We start from the raw sequence: 16,831 nt of genomic DNA, 5'->3' as shown, positions 1-16,831 counted from the left end.
CTAACTTGAGTTGGAGTCAGGCTGGGTTTACGTAAAGAGACAGGTCAGGAGGAGCTGGACAATATGTTTCAGTTTGTGTTTCCCACAAAGTAAAACACAACTTGACCATCCGTGCCTGGGGCTGCTTTGAGACAGAAGGATATGAAGGAGAGCAGCAGGCTGCCAGTCACTCACAGGACACAATCCCCACCTCCTCCCATCCTCTCTCCACCCACCCCCACCACCAACAGACCTTCACTCCCATCGCCTGGGTTCAACTATTCCCTGTTGCTCCCTCTAATCCTGTTTACTCTTGATTCTGCTCCGGGTTTTGTCTCCAGCTCTCAAAGTGGGCAGGACCGAGAGCAGCAAATAACAATAATTCCTTGATGTGGAGATGCTGCCGTTAAACTGGGGTGGGCACAGTAAGAAGTCTGACACCAGGTTAAAGTCCAACAGGTTTTTTTCGAATTGCTAGCTGTCGGAGCTCTGCTCCTTCCTCAGGTGAATTCCGTGAGTATTGCAGTGAACGTCATGAGGGAATTACTGAACTGAATATGTTCAGTAGCGGAGCAGGAACATTGAAACTGAAAGTGGTTTGAATCAGGAAGTGCTGAGTGTGAACATGGCTTCCACACAGCAGGAGCAAAGTGGGTCCGAGGATTTAATTTGTTCCATTTGTCTTGATTTCTTCACTGATCCAGTTTTACTGGAGTGTGGACACAACTTCTGCCGCTCCTGTATCACCCAGTGTTGGGAAAAGAAGGAGATAAACTCCTGCCCGGAATGTAGACAGGAGTTTCCAGAAAAAAACCTCAGAGCCAATCGGATCTTAGTGAATCTGGCTGAGAAAGCTCGAAAATTAAAGCTGAATGGGAAAGAGAAGGAAAGTAAACTTCACTGTGAGGAACATCAGGAAGAACTGAAGCTGTTTTGTGAAACTGACAAGAAATTGATCTGTGTGATTTGCAGAGATTCTCGGAAACACAAATCTCACAACTTTCTGCCGATTGTAGAAGCTGTTGAAATCTACAAGGTAAAAGGGAACAGATTTGATTCCCTGATTATCTGATCACATTTTCAGGATCTAACACTTTTATTTTCTGATTTTTTCTCCCAATCCCAGGATGGGGTGAAATCTTCCTTCGATTCTCTCACAGAGAAGAAATCGATGGTTCTAGAAATGGAGCAGCAGCAGAAACAGAAGATTTCCCAAATTAGGGTAAAGTCTCCCTGAGCTGAGCTTCCAAATTTAATCCATTATTTTGTTGTTTTTATTACAGAAACATATTATTTTTAATGTTTCTTCTTGTAGAAACAGTCGGTCAGTCTGCAGAGCCACATCACATCCGAGTTCACTAAAATGCACCAGATTCTCACTGAGAAAGAGCAGCGTTTCATCCGAGATCTCAGGGAAGAAGAGGAAAAAATTCTAAAAACAATGGAGGAAAATCTTTGTGAAATTCAGGAGAATTTAAATTCTATTCAGGAGAAACTCTCAAAGTTGGAAAACCAGTTGGAACAAAAAGACGGAGTGAGATTTCTGAAGGTGAGGGATTATATTTCAGTTTAGTTCAGTGAAAGTTCACAGTCACAACATGGTCCACACGAGCCTCCTCCCATCCTACTTCATTTCCCTGTCAATATATCCTTCTGTTCCTTTCTCCCTCATCTGTATCCAGCTTCTCCTTAAATGTATCCCTGGCTTTCCCTGGGTGGGTGGAATTTAATGCTGTTCCCCCCAGGGTACATTTAGTCAGGGTGTGGGGTGAGTGGAAGGGGACATGGGGAATGACACTGTGTGGAGTTTCTGTTGTCTTTCCATCTCTACACAGATTAAGTCCGTGGTGGTAAGTCTTGTGGGACAGCCTTCCTGTAACCAATTCAGCCCCTTAACAGGGCCATGAATGTTCTCATCCTGCTGTCACTGGTATTCCCCCAGCAATGAGCAGGGGTCTCACAATACGGGAAGCCTGAAAGTCAAACCCTGTTGGGATTACTGGTGGGATTCTGGGAGGGGATGGGGGGGAGGTGGTGGGATTGAGGATGTAGCGGGAATGCCCTTGTTCAGTTGCACTGTGTACCTGATTGAGGGACTGTAAGAGGTTCACGCTCCCGTTTCCTCTGACTGATGGTTCTCGACTCGAGGATTTTATAAAGGACAAAATTACACAGACACGGGGATTGGCTCAACCACAAACTTGTTGTTTAGTGAAAACTCTCCCAACACCCGAATACAAAGAGCTGTAAATAGTGTAAATCACATCACACAGCATTTAATTGGTTTTCCAATTTAAATCCCTCCACAATTTAACCTCGGCTTCCACATAAACACACAAATCACCACAACTTATTAAAAAGCCTCTCCTGAAAATCCACAGACAAAACCCCACATTTCAGCCCAAACGTTCCTCAATTCAAACCCAAATCCCCCCCGGATTTGGATGTTATTTTAAAACCTCAGCCCCAATCCCCCTCGGATTTGGCTGACAAATTACAATTCCCCACCCGGCTGCTCCTTCTGGTGTGAATTGTAGGCCCGGGAGCCAGGTTGACCGTTCTTGACCCTCCTTCTTGACTGCAGTGCCAGACCCTTGGATCTTGTCCTTTTAATGATGATTCTTATCGGAATATCACAAACACATTTCCTGAAGCCATCCTGCTGGAGGGTCAGTGCTCAGCACCTTTCAATCTCTTTACACACTCATTTTCAATCCCAGGGTCGCGGCGTTCCCGATCTCGGGAAGTGGGATCCTCATAAAATCCAACCCATGGGGTTTAAACTGAATTGGAAAAGCAGCAGTTAATGATGTTGGAATCAGGTTTAAACTGGCTTCACAGACTCATTAATGAGACTAATTAACTTCCTGCCGCTAGTCCGGTGCATTGACCCCTTCCCGACTCTGACTTAATCCCGGGAGGTTTTCCTGCCATCGACAGACTGAGCCGTGTCCTCTCGTGTGATTCCCTGTGTCCGGACACCATGCTCGCTGCTGTGACAGACTGGAGTAAATTCCACCCCGTGTGACAGTGAGTTCCACATTCCCATCACTCTCTCGGCAAAGAAGTTTCTCCTGAACTCCCGATTGGATTTATTTGTAACTTTATGGTTGTGTTATGTAATTTGGAAGAACACAAGCTGCCACTTGATGCAGTTTTGAGTAACGGTTGCTCCAAACTTTGAAGTGTGTTCAATGTGTTTTATTGAACTATTAGCACAGTTCTCAATGAGTTCGACTCTCTGCTAATCTAAATGTAGTAACTCGGTCTAACTGAACCAGCCTTGCTCTAAGCCACGTGCTGGGGTGTGATGCTGAGGATACACCCTGTCTCACTCTGTAGATGTTGGTCTGTGGAAAGAGGCGGGGTGTGAGTGCCTCATCCCTTTTATAGTGAGATACCACCCCTCAGTGTCCTGACTGCTCATTGGTCGTGTCCAAATTCTATGTGTTCATTAGCTGCATGTTTGCATATCATAGAACATACTGTGCAGAAGGAGGCTATTCGGCCCATCGAGTCTGCACCGACCCACTTAAGCCCTCACTTCCACTCTAATCCCATAACCCAACAACCCTCCAAACCTTTTTGGACACTAAGGGCAATTTAGCATGGCCAATCCACCTAACCTGCACGTCTTTGGACTGTGGGAGGAAACCGGAGCACCCAGAGGAAACCCACGCAGACACGGGGAGAACGTGCAGACTCCGCACAGTTAGTGACTCAGTGGGGAATCGAACCTGGGACCCTGGCGCTGTGACGCCACAGTGCTAGCCACTTGTGCTACCGTGCTACTAAATCATGACATATATTATGTTTCTATCCCTATTTCTGGATTCTCTACAGTGTAAACATCTTCACTGAATCTATCAAACCCGACCCTTTCATCATTTGAAAGATCTCTATCAGGTCTTCTCTTTTCTACAGTAAAGCTGATCAATCTTTGCTGTTAGTTGAAGCCTCTCAGTTGCTGTCAATCTTTTTGATACTTTCTCCTGTGCTTCAATATCCTTTGTGTAACATCCTCTTTCTATTCCATGTCTGCAGCAATGGGAATTGACAATTCTCAGCAGCTTGTAACAATGTGAGGGTCATTTCTGCTTTCTGGATATAGACAGTCCGTCTCTGTCAACTCAGATTTGTGTTTTGTTTATTTCAGGAGGAAGCATCTCGGAAGAGGAGGTAGGACATGAACTTTACTGAAACTCAGGGCAAGTTGGTAAAATTACTCAGCAAAGTGTTTATGGTCAATTTATAATCAACTCTTTAATATTTACAGGATTAGCGATGAGAGGAAAAAGCTGTCACTAGCAGATGGTGTCCTGTCCAGCGGAAAATTCAACAGCCCTTTCCCGTTCCCAGTGTGGAGAGAAATGCTGGATGTCATTAACCCTGGTAAAACTCAGATAAGTTCCTCTGTTCTGGTTTATATCTTATATTTCAATCATTATCCATATAAATATCAAAGACACCGGGCGGGATTCTCCGGTCCGCCAGCCCCCTTTTCCTGGGCAGCGGCCCTCACCGGCAGCGGGATTCTCCGTCTCCGCCACCTGCCAATGGGATTGCCTATTGTGGCCACCCCACACCGCCGGGAAACCCGTGGGCGTGGGGGCGCTGCCGGCGCAACGGAGAATCCGTCGGCAGAGAGAATGTTTAAGAGCTTTGTTATAAAGAAATGAGGATAAAAATGGTCCTGATTGGAATTAAAGTCTGATTCATGCACCTAATCCACTTTCTAAACATCATTCTCAGCTTGGTCAGCTGAAACTGTCAGCTCCCCAAACATCACCAATACAGGAACTCTCAGATGAAGCTCTGTCTCCAGAACCCATCGATACTTTACAAACTTCAGCAAGTGGAAACTCCGCCATTCCCAGCTGAACCTTTCCTCCCCGAAAATCCCAGAGTGACCGTATTTAACCGCGTGTTTCCCGGCGCTCGCAGTGCCGAGAAACTCATGGCGATAAAACGCCCCCCACGTTGGGTAAGGTGCCTGTGGGGAACGCGGGGCCGAGGCCGCTCATCGCCCCGTTTTGTGCAGTGAGGAGCTCCGCTCGTCCGAACTCCTCAGTGCAGCGAAAGATCGGGACGCCATTTTAAAATGATATCCCGATCTCCCAGGCCACCGACGCCACCCCGACACCCCCCCCCCCCCCTGCCAAGCACCAACTCACTTTGGGAGGGTCGCCAGCTCCCCCCGCAACACACACGCTGGACGCCCCCAGCCCGATCACCAGCACACAGAAAATGGCAGCTTGGCACATTGGCAGTGACAGCCTGGCAGTGCCCTTGTCAGCTAGCAGTGTGATGCAACCATCAATTCACTCAAAGACACGAGGAGAAGTAAACCGTGGTTTTAATCAGCTTAGAACAGTGCCTGCCTGCGACTGGTACAATACTGGGAACCGCCTGCAGGTCAGCTGCTCTTTATACTTCCTTTCAAGGGGAGGAGCCATGGGCAGAGCCCGGACATGCCCCAACATATCCCCCTGTGGGTGAAGCCACACAATGGCCCATAGGTGGAGCCCACAGGGTTAACAACATAACACAACAGCAGAACATGATACAAATGCACTGGTGAATTATTAGCACTATACATTCCCCACACAGGGCCACCTGGGTGCCTGTGTGCTTTGTTTGGGGTGAGCTCTGCTATTCCCCTGCTTCCCCTGCAGTGGGGCTGAGCTTCTGATGAGTGAACTGAGGAGCGGCAGCACCTGGTGTGTCACTGATTGAGCTTGGCCACGCCCATCCCGGTGATGGCTCAGCCGGGGTCTGAGGCTTTCCAGAGGGGCGGCCTGGGTGGCTCCCAAATGACCAGAGGCTCTGTGAACATTTCCAGGACACAGTGAGCAGTCAGCAGAGTGAGCAGCCAGGGGCCTGTGAGTAGCACCAAAGGGGTGTGTTTAAAACCCAGACTGCAGCAATGGGGGTCTGAGCCAGGCCACCCCGATCCCGAGGGGGACACCCCGAGTGCACAGACCTGTCACCAAGTCGCTCCCCGTTACTCCCCCCGGCCCAGGCAGCCCCCCCAGCAAGTCCCACAATTATTGAGGCTTTTTGAGGGTTTTTCCCCTCTCTCTGCCCCTCAGCAGCCATGGAGCCCAGTCCCCGTTTGTAAATACTTGCACTAATTCACACCCGCGTGACTTCTGCCTGAGAGGGGCGGAGCATCGTGGAAGGGCGGAGCATACTGTGTCCAATCCGCTGATTAGATTTAAATCTATGTAAATGAGGGTGTTACATGGGCCCGCTGCAGGGCACAAACTTTGATTTCACCGCCAGGGAGGGACTGGAGCCTGGCGCGGAATCAGTGCCGGGCACAAACCTCGATTTGTGCATTCCGCCCAATTCTCCGCCCGATCGCACTTCCGGTGCCGTGAAGCGGAGAATCCGCCATATTTGTTTCCACGGAGCAGAACGGAAATATCTCGGTGTTGAGATCTTCATCTAAATTTGAGCAGAGATTAGTTGATTTTGATGATGTCACCGACACCCCACAGTTTTACACACACACACAGTTACACACACACACACACACACAGTTACACACACAGTTACACACACAGTTACACACACACACAGTTTTACACACACACACACAGTTACAGACACACACACAGTTACACACACAGAGTTACACACAGTTAGACACACACACAGTTACACACGCAGTTACACACAAAGTTACACACACACAGTTACACATGCACAGTTACACACACATGCACACAGTTACACACACACAGTTACACGCACACCAACACACACGCAGTTACACACACACACACCGACACACACACAGTTACACACACACAGTAACACACACAGTTACACACACACAGTTACACACACACACAGTTACGCACACACACAGTTTCACGCACAGTTACACACACACAGTTACACACACAGTTACACGCACGTACACAGTTACACACAGTTACACACACAGTTACACACATGCAGTTACACACACACACAGTTACACACACACACACACAGTTACACACACACATACACACAGTTACGGACACACAGACAGTTACACGCACACAGTTACACACACACACAGTTTCACACACACACACCCACACAGTTACACACACAGTTATACACACAGTTACACACACACACTTACACACACAGTTACACACACACAGTTACACACACACATACACAGTAAACCCCCCCCACACACGCACGCACACACGGTTACACACACACAGTTACACACACACACAGACACACAGTTACACACACACACACAGTTACACACTCACAGTTACGCACACACAGTTACACACACACACAGTTACACACACGCACACATAGTCTCTCCCCGATCCCCAGTGACTCTCCCCGATCCCCAGTAAGTCTTTCCCCCGATCCCGTGAGTCCCTCCCCGATCCCCAGTGAGTCTCTCCCACCGATCCCCAGTGAGTCTCCCCCGATTCCCAGTGACTCTCCCCATGAACCCCAGTGAGTCTCTCCCCCGATCCCCTGTGAGACTCTCCCCCGATCCCCAGTGAGACTCTCCCCCGATCCCCAGTGAGTCTCTCCCCCGATCCCCAGTGAGCCTCCCCGATCCCCAGTGACTCTCGCCCTGATCCTCAGTGAGTCTCCCCTGATCCCCAGTGACTCTCCCCCGATCACCAGTGAGTCTCTCCCCGATCCCCAGTGAGTCTCTGCCCGTTCCCCAGTGACTTTCCCCCTGATCCCCAGTGAGTCTCCCCCGATCCCCAGTGACTCTCCCCCGATCCCCAGTGATTCTCTCCCCCGATTCCCAGTGAGCCTCTCTGCCCGATCCCCAGTGAGTCTCCCCCCCGATCCCCAGCGAGTCTCCTCCCGATCGCCAGTGAGTCTCCCCCTGATCCCCAGTGGGTCTCGCCCCGATCCCCACTAAGTCTCCCCCGATCCCTACTGAGTCTCTCCCCCGATCCCCAGTGTGTCCCCCCCAATCCCCAGTGAGTCTCTCCCCGATCCCCAGTGAGTCGCTCCCCCCGATCCCCAGTGAGTCTCCCCCCCGATCCCGAGTGAATCTCTTCCCCCGAAACGCAGTGAGTCTTTCCCCCCCGAAACCCAGTGAGTCTCTCCCCCCGATCACCAGTGAGTCTCCCCCGATCCCCAGTGAGTCTCTCCCCCGATCCCCAGTGAGTCTCTCCCCCCCCGATCCCCAGTGAGTCTCCCCCGATCCCCAGTGAGTCTCTCCCCCCCGATCCTCAGTGAGTCTCTCCCCCCGATCCCCAGTGTGTCTCCACCGATCCCCAGTGAGTCTCCCTTTATCCCCAGTGAGTCTCCCTCCCGATCCCCAGTGAGCCTCTCCCCCGAATCCCAGTGAGTCTCTCCCCCCGATCCCCAGTGAGTCTGCCCCCGATCCCCAGTGAGGCTCTCCCCCCGAACCCCAGTGAGTCTCTCCCCCGATCCCCAATGAGACTCTCCCCACGATCCCCAGTGAGTCTCTCCCCGATCTGCAGTGAGTGTCTCCCCGATCCCCAGTGAGCCTCTCCTCCGATCTCCAGTGAGTCTCTCCCCCCGATCCCCAGTGAGTCCCTCCCCGGTGCCCAGTGAGTCTCTCCCCGATCCCCAGTGACTCTCCCCGATCCCCAGTGAGTCTCCACCCGATCCCCAGTGAGTCTCCCCCGATCCCCAGTGAGTCTCCCCCGATCCCTCGTGAGTCTCCCCTGATCCCCAGTGAGTCTCTCCCCCGATCCCCAGTGAGTCTCCCCCGATCCCCAGTGAGTCTCTCCCCGATCCCCAGTGAGTCTCCCCCCGATCCCCAGTGAGTCTCTCCCCGATCCCCAGTGAGTCTCTCCCCCGATCCCCAGTGAGTCTCTCCCCGATCCCCAGTGAGTCTCTCCCCGATCCCCAGTGAGACTCTCCCCTGATCCACAGTTAGTCTCTCCCCGATCCCCAGTGAGTCTCCCCCTGATCCCCAGTGAGTCTCCCCCGATCCCCAGTGACTCTCCCCGATCCCCAGTGAGTCCTCCCTGATCCCCAGTGAGTCTCCCCCCGATCCCCAGTGAGTCTCCCCCCGATCCCCAGTGAGTCTCCCCCCGATCCCCAGTGAGTCTCCCCCCGATCCCCAGTGAGTCTCCCCCGATCCCCAGTGAGTCTCCCCCGATCCCCCGTGAGTCTCCCCCTGATCCCCAGTGAGTCTCTCCCCCGATCCCCAGTGAGTCTCCCCCGATCCCCAGTGAGTCTCTCCCCGATCCCCAGTGAGTCTCCCCCCGATCCCCAGTGAGTCTCCCCCCCGATCCCCAGTGAGTCTCCCCCGATCCCCAGTGAGTCTTTCCCCGATCCCCAGTGAGTCTCTCCCCGATCCCCAGTGAGTCTCTCCCCGATCCCCAGTGAGTCTCTCCCCCGATCCCCAGTGAGTCTCTCCCCGATCCCCAGTGAGTCTCTCCCCCGATCCCCAGTGAGTCTCCCCCGATCCCCAGTGAGTCTCTCCCCGATCCCCAGTGAGTCGCTCCCCCGATCCCCAGTGAGTCTCTCCCCAATCCCCAGTGAGTCTCCCCCCTGATCCCCAGTGAGTCTCTCCCCGGTCCCCAGTGAGTCTCCCCCCCAATCCCCAGTGAGTCTCCCCCCTGATCCCCAGTGAGTCTCTCCCCGATCCCCAGTGAGTCTCCCCCCCGATCCCCAATGAGTCTCCCCCCCGATCCCCAGAGAGTCTCCCCCGATCCCCAGTGAGTCTCTCCCCGATCCCCAGTGAGTCTCTCCCCGATCCCCAGTGAGTCTCTCCCCCGATCCCCAGTGAGTCTCTCCCCGATCCCCAGTGAGTCTCTCCACCGATCCCCAGTGAGTTTCCCCCGATCCCCAGTGAGTCTCTCCCCGATCCCCAGTGAGTCTCTCCCCCGATCCCCAGTGAGTCTCTCCCCGATCCCCAGTGAGCCTCCCCCTGATCCCCAGTGAGTCTCCCCCCTGATTCCCAGTGAGTCTCTCCCCGATCCCCAGTGAGTCACTCCCCTGATTCCCAGTGAGTCTCTCCCCGATCCCCAGTGAGTCTCTCCCCCGATCCCCAGTGAGTCTCTCCCCGATCCCCAGTGAGCCTCCCCCTGATCCCCAGTGAGTCTCCCCCCTGATTCCCAGTGAGTCTCTCCCCGATCCCCAGTGAGTCACTCCCCTGATTCCCAGTGAGTCTCCCCCGATCCCCAGTGAGTCTCTAATTTTCTGTTTTTTCTCCCAGTCTCTGTGACCCTGGATGTGGAAACAGCGAATGCCCGGCTCGAGGTGTCTGAGGATCTGAAGAGTTTGAGACGGACCGGGACCCGGAGGAGTCTCCCTGACACCAGGAAGAGGTTTACAGACTGGTTCTGTGCGCTGGGATCAGAGGGATTCACATCGGGGAGACATTACTGGGAGGTGGAGGTGACGGGGAATCGGGGCTGGAGACTGGGAGTAGCCGCAGAGTCTGTGGAGAGGAAGGACTGGGTCAGACTGAGCCCAGAGACTGGATTCTGGACCATTGGGTGGGAGGTTGATCAGTTTTATATAAATTCCTCTCCTGGATCCCGTCTCCCTGTCGGTCAGATCCCCGGGAAGGTGGGAGTTTATCTCAGTTATGAGTCTGGGACAGTTTCATTTTACAACGTGGACACCAAGTCCCATCTCCACACCTTCACCGGGAATAAATTCACTGAGAAACTTTATCCTTTCTTCTCGACTTGGGATGAAAACCAGTTTCTGAGAATCTGCTCCGGTTCTGATCCGGATCGGGAAAGGGGCGGGGCCTCGGGGTGGTGACATCATCACTGACATCACAATGACTTGAGGGTCAGGGGCAGAGTTCAGGGGTTGGGGGTCAGAAACTGCCACAGACAACAGTTTGTCACTAAATGTGTTGGTTAATTTGCAAATTGTAAAATCCCAATCAGACTGTAAATAAAAACAACACAAATAAAAACGTCAGAGGATTAAAATAAAAAGGAAATTAAATATCTTGAACTTTCCCTTGTAGTTCATTGTAGTACCGATTTCAGCCACACGATGGTGATGTTGAGCTGTACAAAGATCAGTAAAGTTTTACAGCGCAGTATCGCCACCTGCTGCTGGATACCTGGTACTGGCAGGAATAACAACAACTCAAAATGCTTAATCACTGATCAGACAATTCAGGCAGGACCTTTCTTCACAACTGAAAGAGAATTGAATCAGAAACAAAGGAGGGAAAATAAACATGAGCCTGGACTTCCCACTTCCATGTTCCTGTAACACCGAGTCCCTATCGGGAAATTCCACACAGCCGGTCGGGACAATGTTCAGAAAATCCCAGGTTGGGAGAGTGAGATTTCCCAGTTTGGGAACTTGCTGTGTGTCAGGAGCTGAATTCACAAATCTGAGCGTGTATTCCGAGTACAGAGAGGATAAGAATGTCCTCCTGGTTTAATAACTGGGACATTGGTGGATAGTTCGAATGACCAAAAAGGTGAGGAGGGGTTATTGGGTTACGGGAATAGGGTGGAAGTGAGGGCTGAAGTGGGTCGGTGCAGACTCGATGGGCCGAATGGCCTCCTTCTGTCCTGTATGTTCTATGTTTTAGGTCCAGTCTGTGGAGAGGGAAACAGAGTTGACGTCTCGAGTGGAATATGAATCTTTTTCAGATGATTTCCTGCAGTCTCAGTATTTTGTTTTTATTACAACAGATCGAATTGTTAGATTGTATAAATATAGTTCACTTGATGCAACAACATTACTTGTCAGCAAAACAGTAAACCTAAACCCACAAACTGTTTATGGATTTATTTTTAACCCAGCAATTTCTCAGAATCTTTATGTTATTCAGACCCTCAAATATATTTCAATGTTCAATTAGTTCACACACCTTCACTTCAGTCACTAATATCTGCTGATGTCTCTCCAGGGTTCCTCTGTTTTGATCTTTATTCAGGTAAATAAATAAACACATTTTTTACATACAAATCCTAATTTCCGTGGAGCCACACCACCACCTGCTGGTTGAGATCGGGTCTCCAGAGATTTATTTGTCCTGCATTACTGACTTTGCTGGTGGTGCTGGAACACAGCTGTTTCTTTTTGGGGAGACGATTCTGTTGACTGTTTACAAACTTAACTATAACTAGCGAAGGGAGCATCACTGTTTGTGTCAGTGAATGGCTCCATTAGTCTGTGTAGATATTAGGGATGGACAACAAATGCTGGCTTTGCCATTGACACCCGCCTGTTCTGAGCTGCCACCATGTTCTGAGATTGGGTTCTTTGGCTCGGACTCTGGGTCTGGGACGTGGTTCTCAGACAGACTGGAGACAGACTTTAGTATCCGCTTCAACACTTGTTTATTAGGATTACTTCTGAACCGGTTACAGAATAGGCACGTAGCTCTTAGGCATGATTCCAAACTCTCCCTCGAGAGTCGAACACATGACTGACGAGAGTCATTGTTACATCATCATCAACGTCACACAATAGAATATCCCACCTGTTAACCCTTTAAACACATCAACCCTTTATAGACACGTTTGTCATAATATACACCAGTATATCATGGTGCAGACACACACTGACGGACACACAGTGGGACCAATCAACATACCAACACCGCAGCCAATCACCAGTGAGAGCACACGCATTATAAAGACAGGAGGCATCAGAGTTCCCGCTCATTCGAGTAGCAGCTAGCTAGGAGCACAGAGCTCGCAGCCTGCAACACAGATATTCACCATGTGCTGAGTGCATCTACTGGTTAGGACAAGGCAAAGGTCTTTAGTTAAAGCTGGTATCGTATTTACCCACAGTTCAAGTATGTTTAAATAGTTAATCTTTCAATAAAATAGTGTTGCACTACTTCAAGTGTTGGTGACCTATATGATCCAGAACACCCAACACATCATGATACCAGGAGTGGTTGCATACTAGCACTTCTTAGACCGACCTGCCTTCCGCCAGCATTCCGTCATCCTGCAACCTGGACAACATCAGCCCGCCGCCGCCGCTCCGCATCGCCGGCAACCTCGGGGCCAACTGGAAGATTTTCAAACTTCGCTTCCAGCTCTTCCTCAAAGCCATGGACAGGGAGGGTGCCTCGGACACCAGAAAGATTGCTCTTCTCCTCTCCACGGCCGGGGACCATACCATCCACATTTTCAACTCTCTCACCTTTGCAGATGACGAAGACAAGACAAAGTTCAAGATGGTTCTCCTCAAATTTGACACTCACTGCAGCGTGGAGGTGAATGAAAGTTTCGAACGCTACGTGTTGCAGCAGCGTTTGCAGGGTAAGGATGAACCTTTCCAATCCTATCTAACGCACCTCCGCATCCTTGCGCAATCTTGCAGCTACGGGCCCACCTCCGACTCCATGATACGCGACCAGATCATTTTCGGTGTTCAGTCGGACCCCCTACGTCAGCAGCTCCTCAAAGTAAAGCAACTCACCCTTGCGGCCGCCATCGAGACCTGTGTCCTACATGAAAATGCCACGAGTTGGTATTCCCATATACAAGCGGCTGTAACGGCGCGGCAAGGTCCCCACGAGGCAGAACGGGTCCAAGTGATTGAGCACCTCCAGGGCCTCAGCCTGGATGAGGGCGGCCATTTCGCGCGCTTTTCACGGACTCCCGCGCCTGTACACACCAAACAGGGGGACGGCGATGTGGAGGAACGTAATGCGCAGGCGCGCACCATGCATGACCGCACCACGCATGCGCGGTGGCGCAGCGAACGTGCTGACGTCACAACGTGCGGCAACTGTGGCTCCGCCCATTTAAAGCGGCAATGCCCCGCAAAATCTCGACAATGCGTACGATGTGGAAGACTTGCCCACTATGCTGCCTTCTGTCGAGCAGCTCAGCCTTCCAATTCATGTCGCTTCAGCCAGCCTCGCAGGAATGTTCGGGCAATTCAACCCACGGTCAATGAGTCCGATTCCGACCTCCCACACAGCAGTGACACCGAGGACCTGAAGATGCCTTTTCGAGTCGGTGTCGTAACGAAAAACAGGCTGTCCCCGAAGCAAAGACACCAGCCGCTGTCGGTATACAGCATCGATCCAGACGATGAGTGGTGTGCCACCCTGACGGTCAACCGGTCCCAAATACGATTCCGCCTGGACACTGGCGCCTCCGCCAATCTCCGTGTACCGAGATACAGTGAAAAGTATTTTTTTGTTGAGCTGCTCGCAGAAAAATACATTTCACTGTACCTCGGTACACGTGACAATAAACAAATCCAATAAATCTCATGGCGTGGTCTGCTTTTCAAAGCCTTCGTGTCAAACCAACCATTCTTCCATCGGCCTGCCAGCTATTGGAGTACAATGGCAACATCATTCCTGCTACCGGCTCATGCCAACTCGAAGTGACGCACAAGTCACGAAAAGCCATCCTTCCTTTCGAGATCGTGGGCTCCTCGAAGGACTCTCTGCTTGGCGCACAGGCGTGCAAGCTGCTAACTCTCGTTCCAAGAGTTCACTCTCTCTCTCCTGATGACACGTCTGCCTTCCAGGATGCTGACTTCAGGGCGCAACTCAACGCCATCATCGACCAGCACCACGACGTCTTCGAAGGCATGGGCACGCTCCCATATACTTACAAGATCCTACTCAAACAGAACGCCACGCCTGTGGTGCATGCACCTCGCAGAGTCCCAGCACCCCTCAAGGACCGCCTCAAGCAGCAGCTGCAGGACCTCCAAGACCAAGGAGTGATCTCCAGAGTTACGGAACCAACCGACTGGGTCAGTTCCATGGTGTGCGTAAAAAGGCCTTCAGGCGATCTCAGAATCTGCATTGATCCAAAGGATCTGAATCGCAACATAATGAGGGAGCATTACCCAATCCCCAAGCGCGAAGAGATCACATGCGAGATGGCTCGCGCCAAGCTCTTCACCAAACTTGATGCCTCGAAAGGATTCTGGCAAATCCAACTAGACAGATCCAGTCGGAATCTGTGTACCTTTAACACCCCTTTTGGCAGATATTGTTACAACAGGATGCCGTTTGGGATCATATCGGCGTCAGAAGTGTTCCACAGGATCATGGAACAATTGATGGAAGGCATTGAATGTGTTCGCGTCTATGTCGACGACATAATCATTTGGTCCACCACCCCGCAGGAGCATGTCAGTCGCCTCCAGCGCGTGTTCAAACGCATACGGGAGCAGGGCCTACGCCTCAACAGAGCCAAATGTTCCTTCGGTCAGACGGAACCAAAGTTCCCGGGGGACCACATCTCCCAGTTGGGTGTGCGGCCGGATGCGGACAAGGTGGCTGCTATCACGGACATGAAAAGGCCAGAGGACAAGAAGGCGGTCCTCCGATTTCTGGGCATGGTCAACTTCCTAGGGAAGTTCATCCCTAACCTCGCCTCTCATACCACAGCTCTCAGGAACCTGGTCAGGAAGACGACAGACTTCCAATGGCTTCTTGCCCACGAGCGCGAATGGAAAGAACTTAAAACCAAACTTACCACGGCCCCGGTATTGGCCTTTTTTGATCCAGCGAAAGAGACAAAAATTTTGACCGATGCCAGCCAATCTGGCATTGGGGCAGTGCTCCTGCAACGCGATGAGGCCTCATCATGGGCCCCCGTTGCATATGCGTCACGCGCCATGACCCCCACGGAACAGTGCTACGCGCAGATAGAAAAGGAGTGCCTGGGCCTTTTGACCGGTGTCGTCAAGTTTCATGATTATATGTACGGCCTTCCCCAATTCACCGTCGAGACCGACCATCGCCTTCTGGTCAATATAATACAGAAAGACTTGAACGACATGACGCCTCGCCTCCAGCGCATTCTGCTCAAACTCCGGCGATACGACGTCCAGCTCGTATACACCCCGGGCAAAGACCTGATCATAGCCGACACTCTGTCCAGGGCAGTCAACACCCCGTGTGACCCAGCGGGATTCATCTGCCAGGTTGACGCCCATGTGGCCTTCGTGGCCTCCAATCTACCTGCCACGGATGAACGCCTCGTCCAAATTCGGCACGAGACAGCGGCTGACCCCCTGCCAGAGCGTGTCATGCGCCACCTAACAGACGGGTGGCTCAAGGGCCAATGCCCGCAGTTCTACAACATCAGAGACGATCTGGCGGTAGTCGATGGTGTCCTCCTGAAACTGGACCGCATTGTCACCCTGCACAGCATGCGCCAGCTCGTCTTGGAACAGCTACACGAGGGCCATCTTGGCGTGGGGAAGTGTCGCCGACGGGCCCGAGAGGCAGTGTACTGGCCCGGCATCAATGACGACATCGCCAACACAGTGCTCAACTGCCCCACCTGTCAGCGCTTCCAGCCGGTCCAACCACGTGAGACCCTACAGCCCCATGAGCTGGTCACGTCCCCTTGGTCCAAGGTCGGCATCGACCTGTTCCATGCGCTGGGCAGGGATTATGTTCTGATTGTAGACTATTTTTCTAACTACCCGGAGGTGGTACGTTTGCACAACATCACATCGTCTGCAGTCATCCGTGCCTGTAAGGACACCTTTGCTCGTCACAGCATCCCACTCACTGTGATGTCGGACAATGGCCCCTGCTTCGCAAGCCAGGAATGGTCCAACTTTGCCAGGAGGTACAACTTTGTGCATGTGACACCCAGTCCAGCACAAGTGGCTAGCACTGTGGCTTCACAGCGCTAGGGTCCCAGGTTCGATTCCCCGCTGTGAATCACTGTCTGTGCGGAGTCTGCACGTTCTCCCCGTGTGTGCGTGGGTTTCCTCCGGGTGCTCCTGTTTCCTCCCACAGTCCAAAGACGTGCAGGTTAGGTGGATTGGCCATGATAAATTGCCCTTAGTGTCGAAAAAGGTTAGGAGGGGTTATTGGGTTACGGGGAAAGGGTGGAAGTGAGGGCTTAAGTGGGTCGGTGCAGACTCGATGGGCCGAATGGACTCGTTC

At 52.0% G+C, this 16,831-nt stretch overlaps 1 protein-coding gene across 1 annotated transcript; it reads left to right on the top strand.

The window, feature by feature from the left end:
- Positions 1-292: 292 nt before the first annotated feature.
- On the top strand, positions 293-12,781 carry LOC140390509 (zinc-binding protein A33-like). Its single transcript, XM_072475679.1, has 6 exons — positions 293-1,015; positions 1,106-1,201; positions 1,295-1,528; positions 4,136-4,158; positions 4,256-4,371; positions 10,166-12,781. The coding sequence occupies exons 1-6, from the start codon at positions 605-607 to the stop codon at positions 10,720-10,722; spliced, it is 1,437 nt and encodes a 478-aa protein (XP_072331780.1). The 5' UTR covers positions 293-604; the 3' UTR covers positions 10,723-12,781.
- Positions 12,782-16,831: the final 4,050 nt, after the last annotated feature.

Source organism: Scyliorhinus torazame, chromosome 14, assembly GCF_047496885.1.
Source record: "Scyliorhinus torazame isolate Kashiwa2021f chromosome 14, sScyTor2.1, whole genome shotgun sequence".
Classification (NCBI taxonomy): Eukaryota; Metazoa; Chordata; class Chondrichthyes; order Carcharhiniformes; family Scyliorhinidae; genus Scyliorhinus; species Scyliorhinus torazame.
Note: the sequence above shows the minus strand (reverse complement) of the source record. Positions and strands in the feature narration are given on the sequence as shown.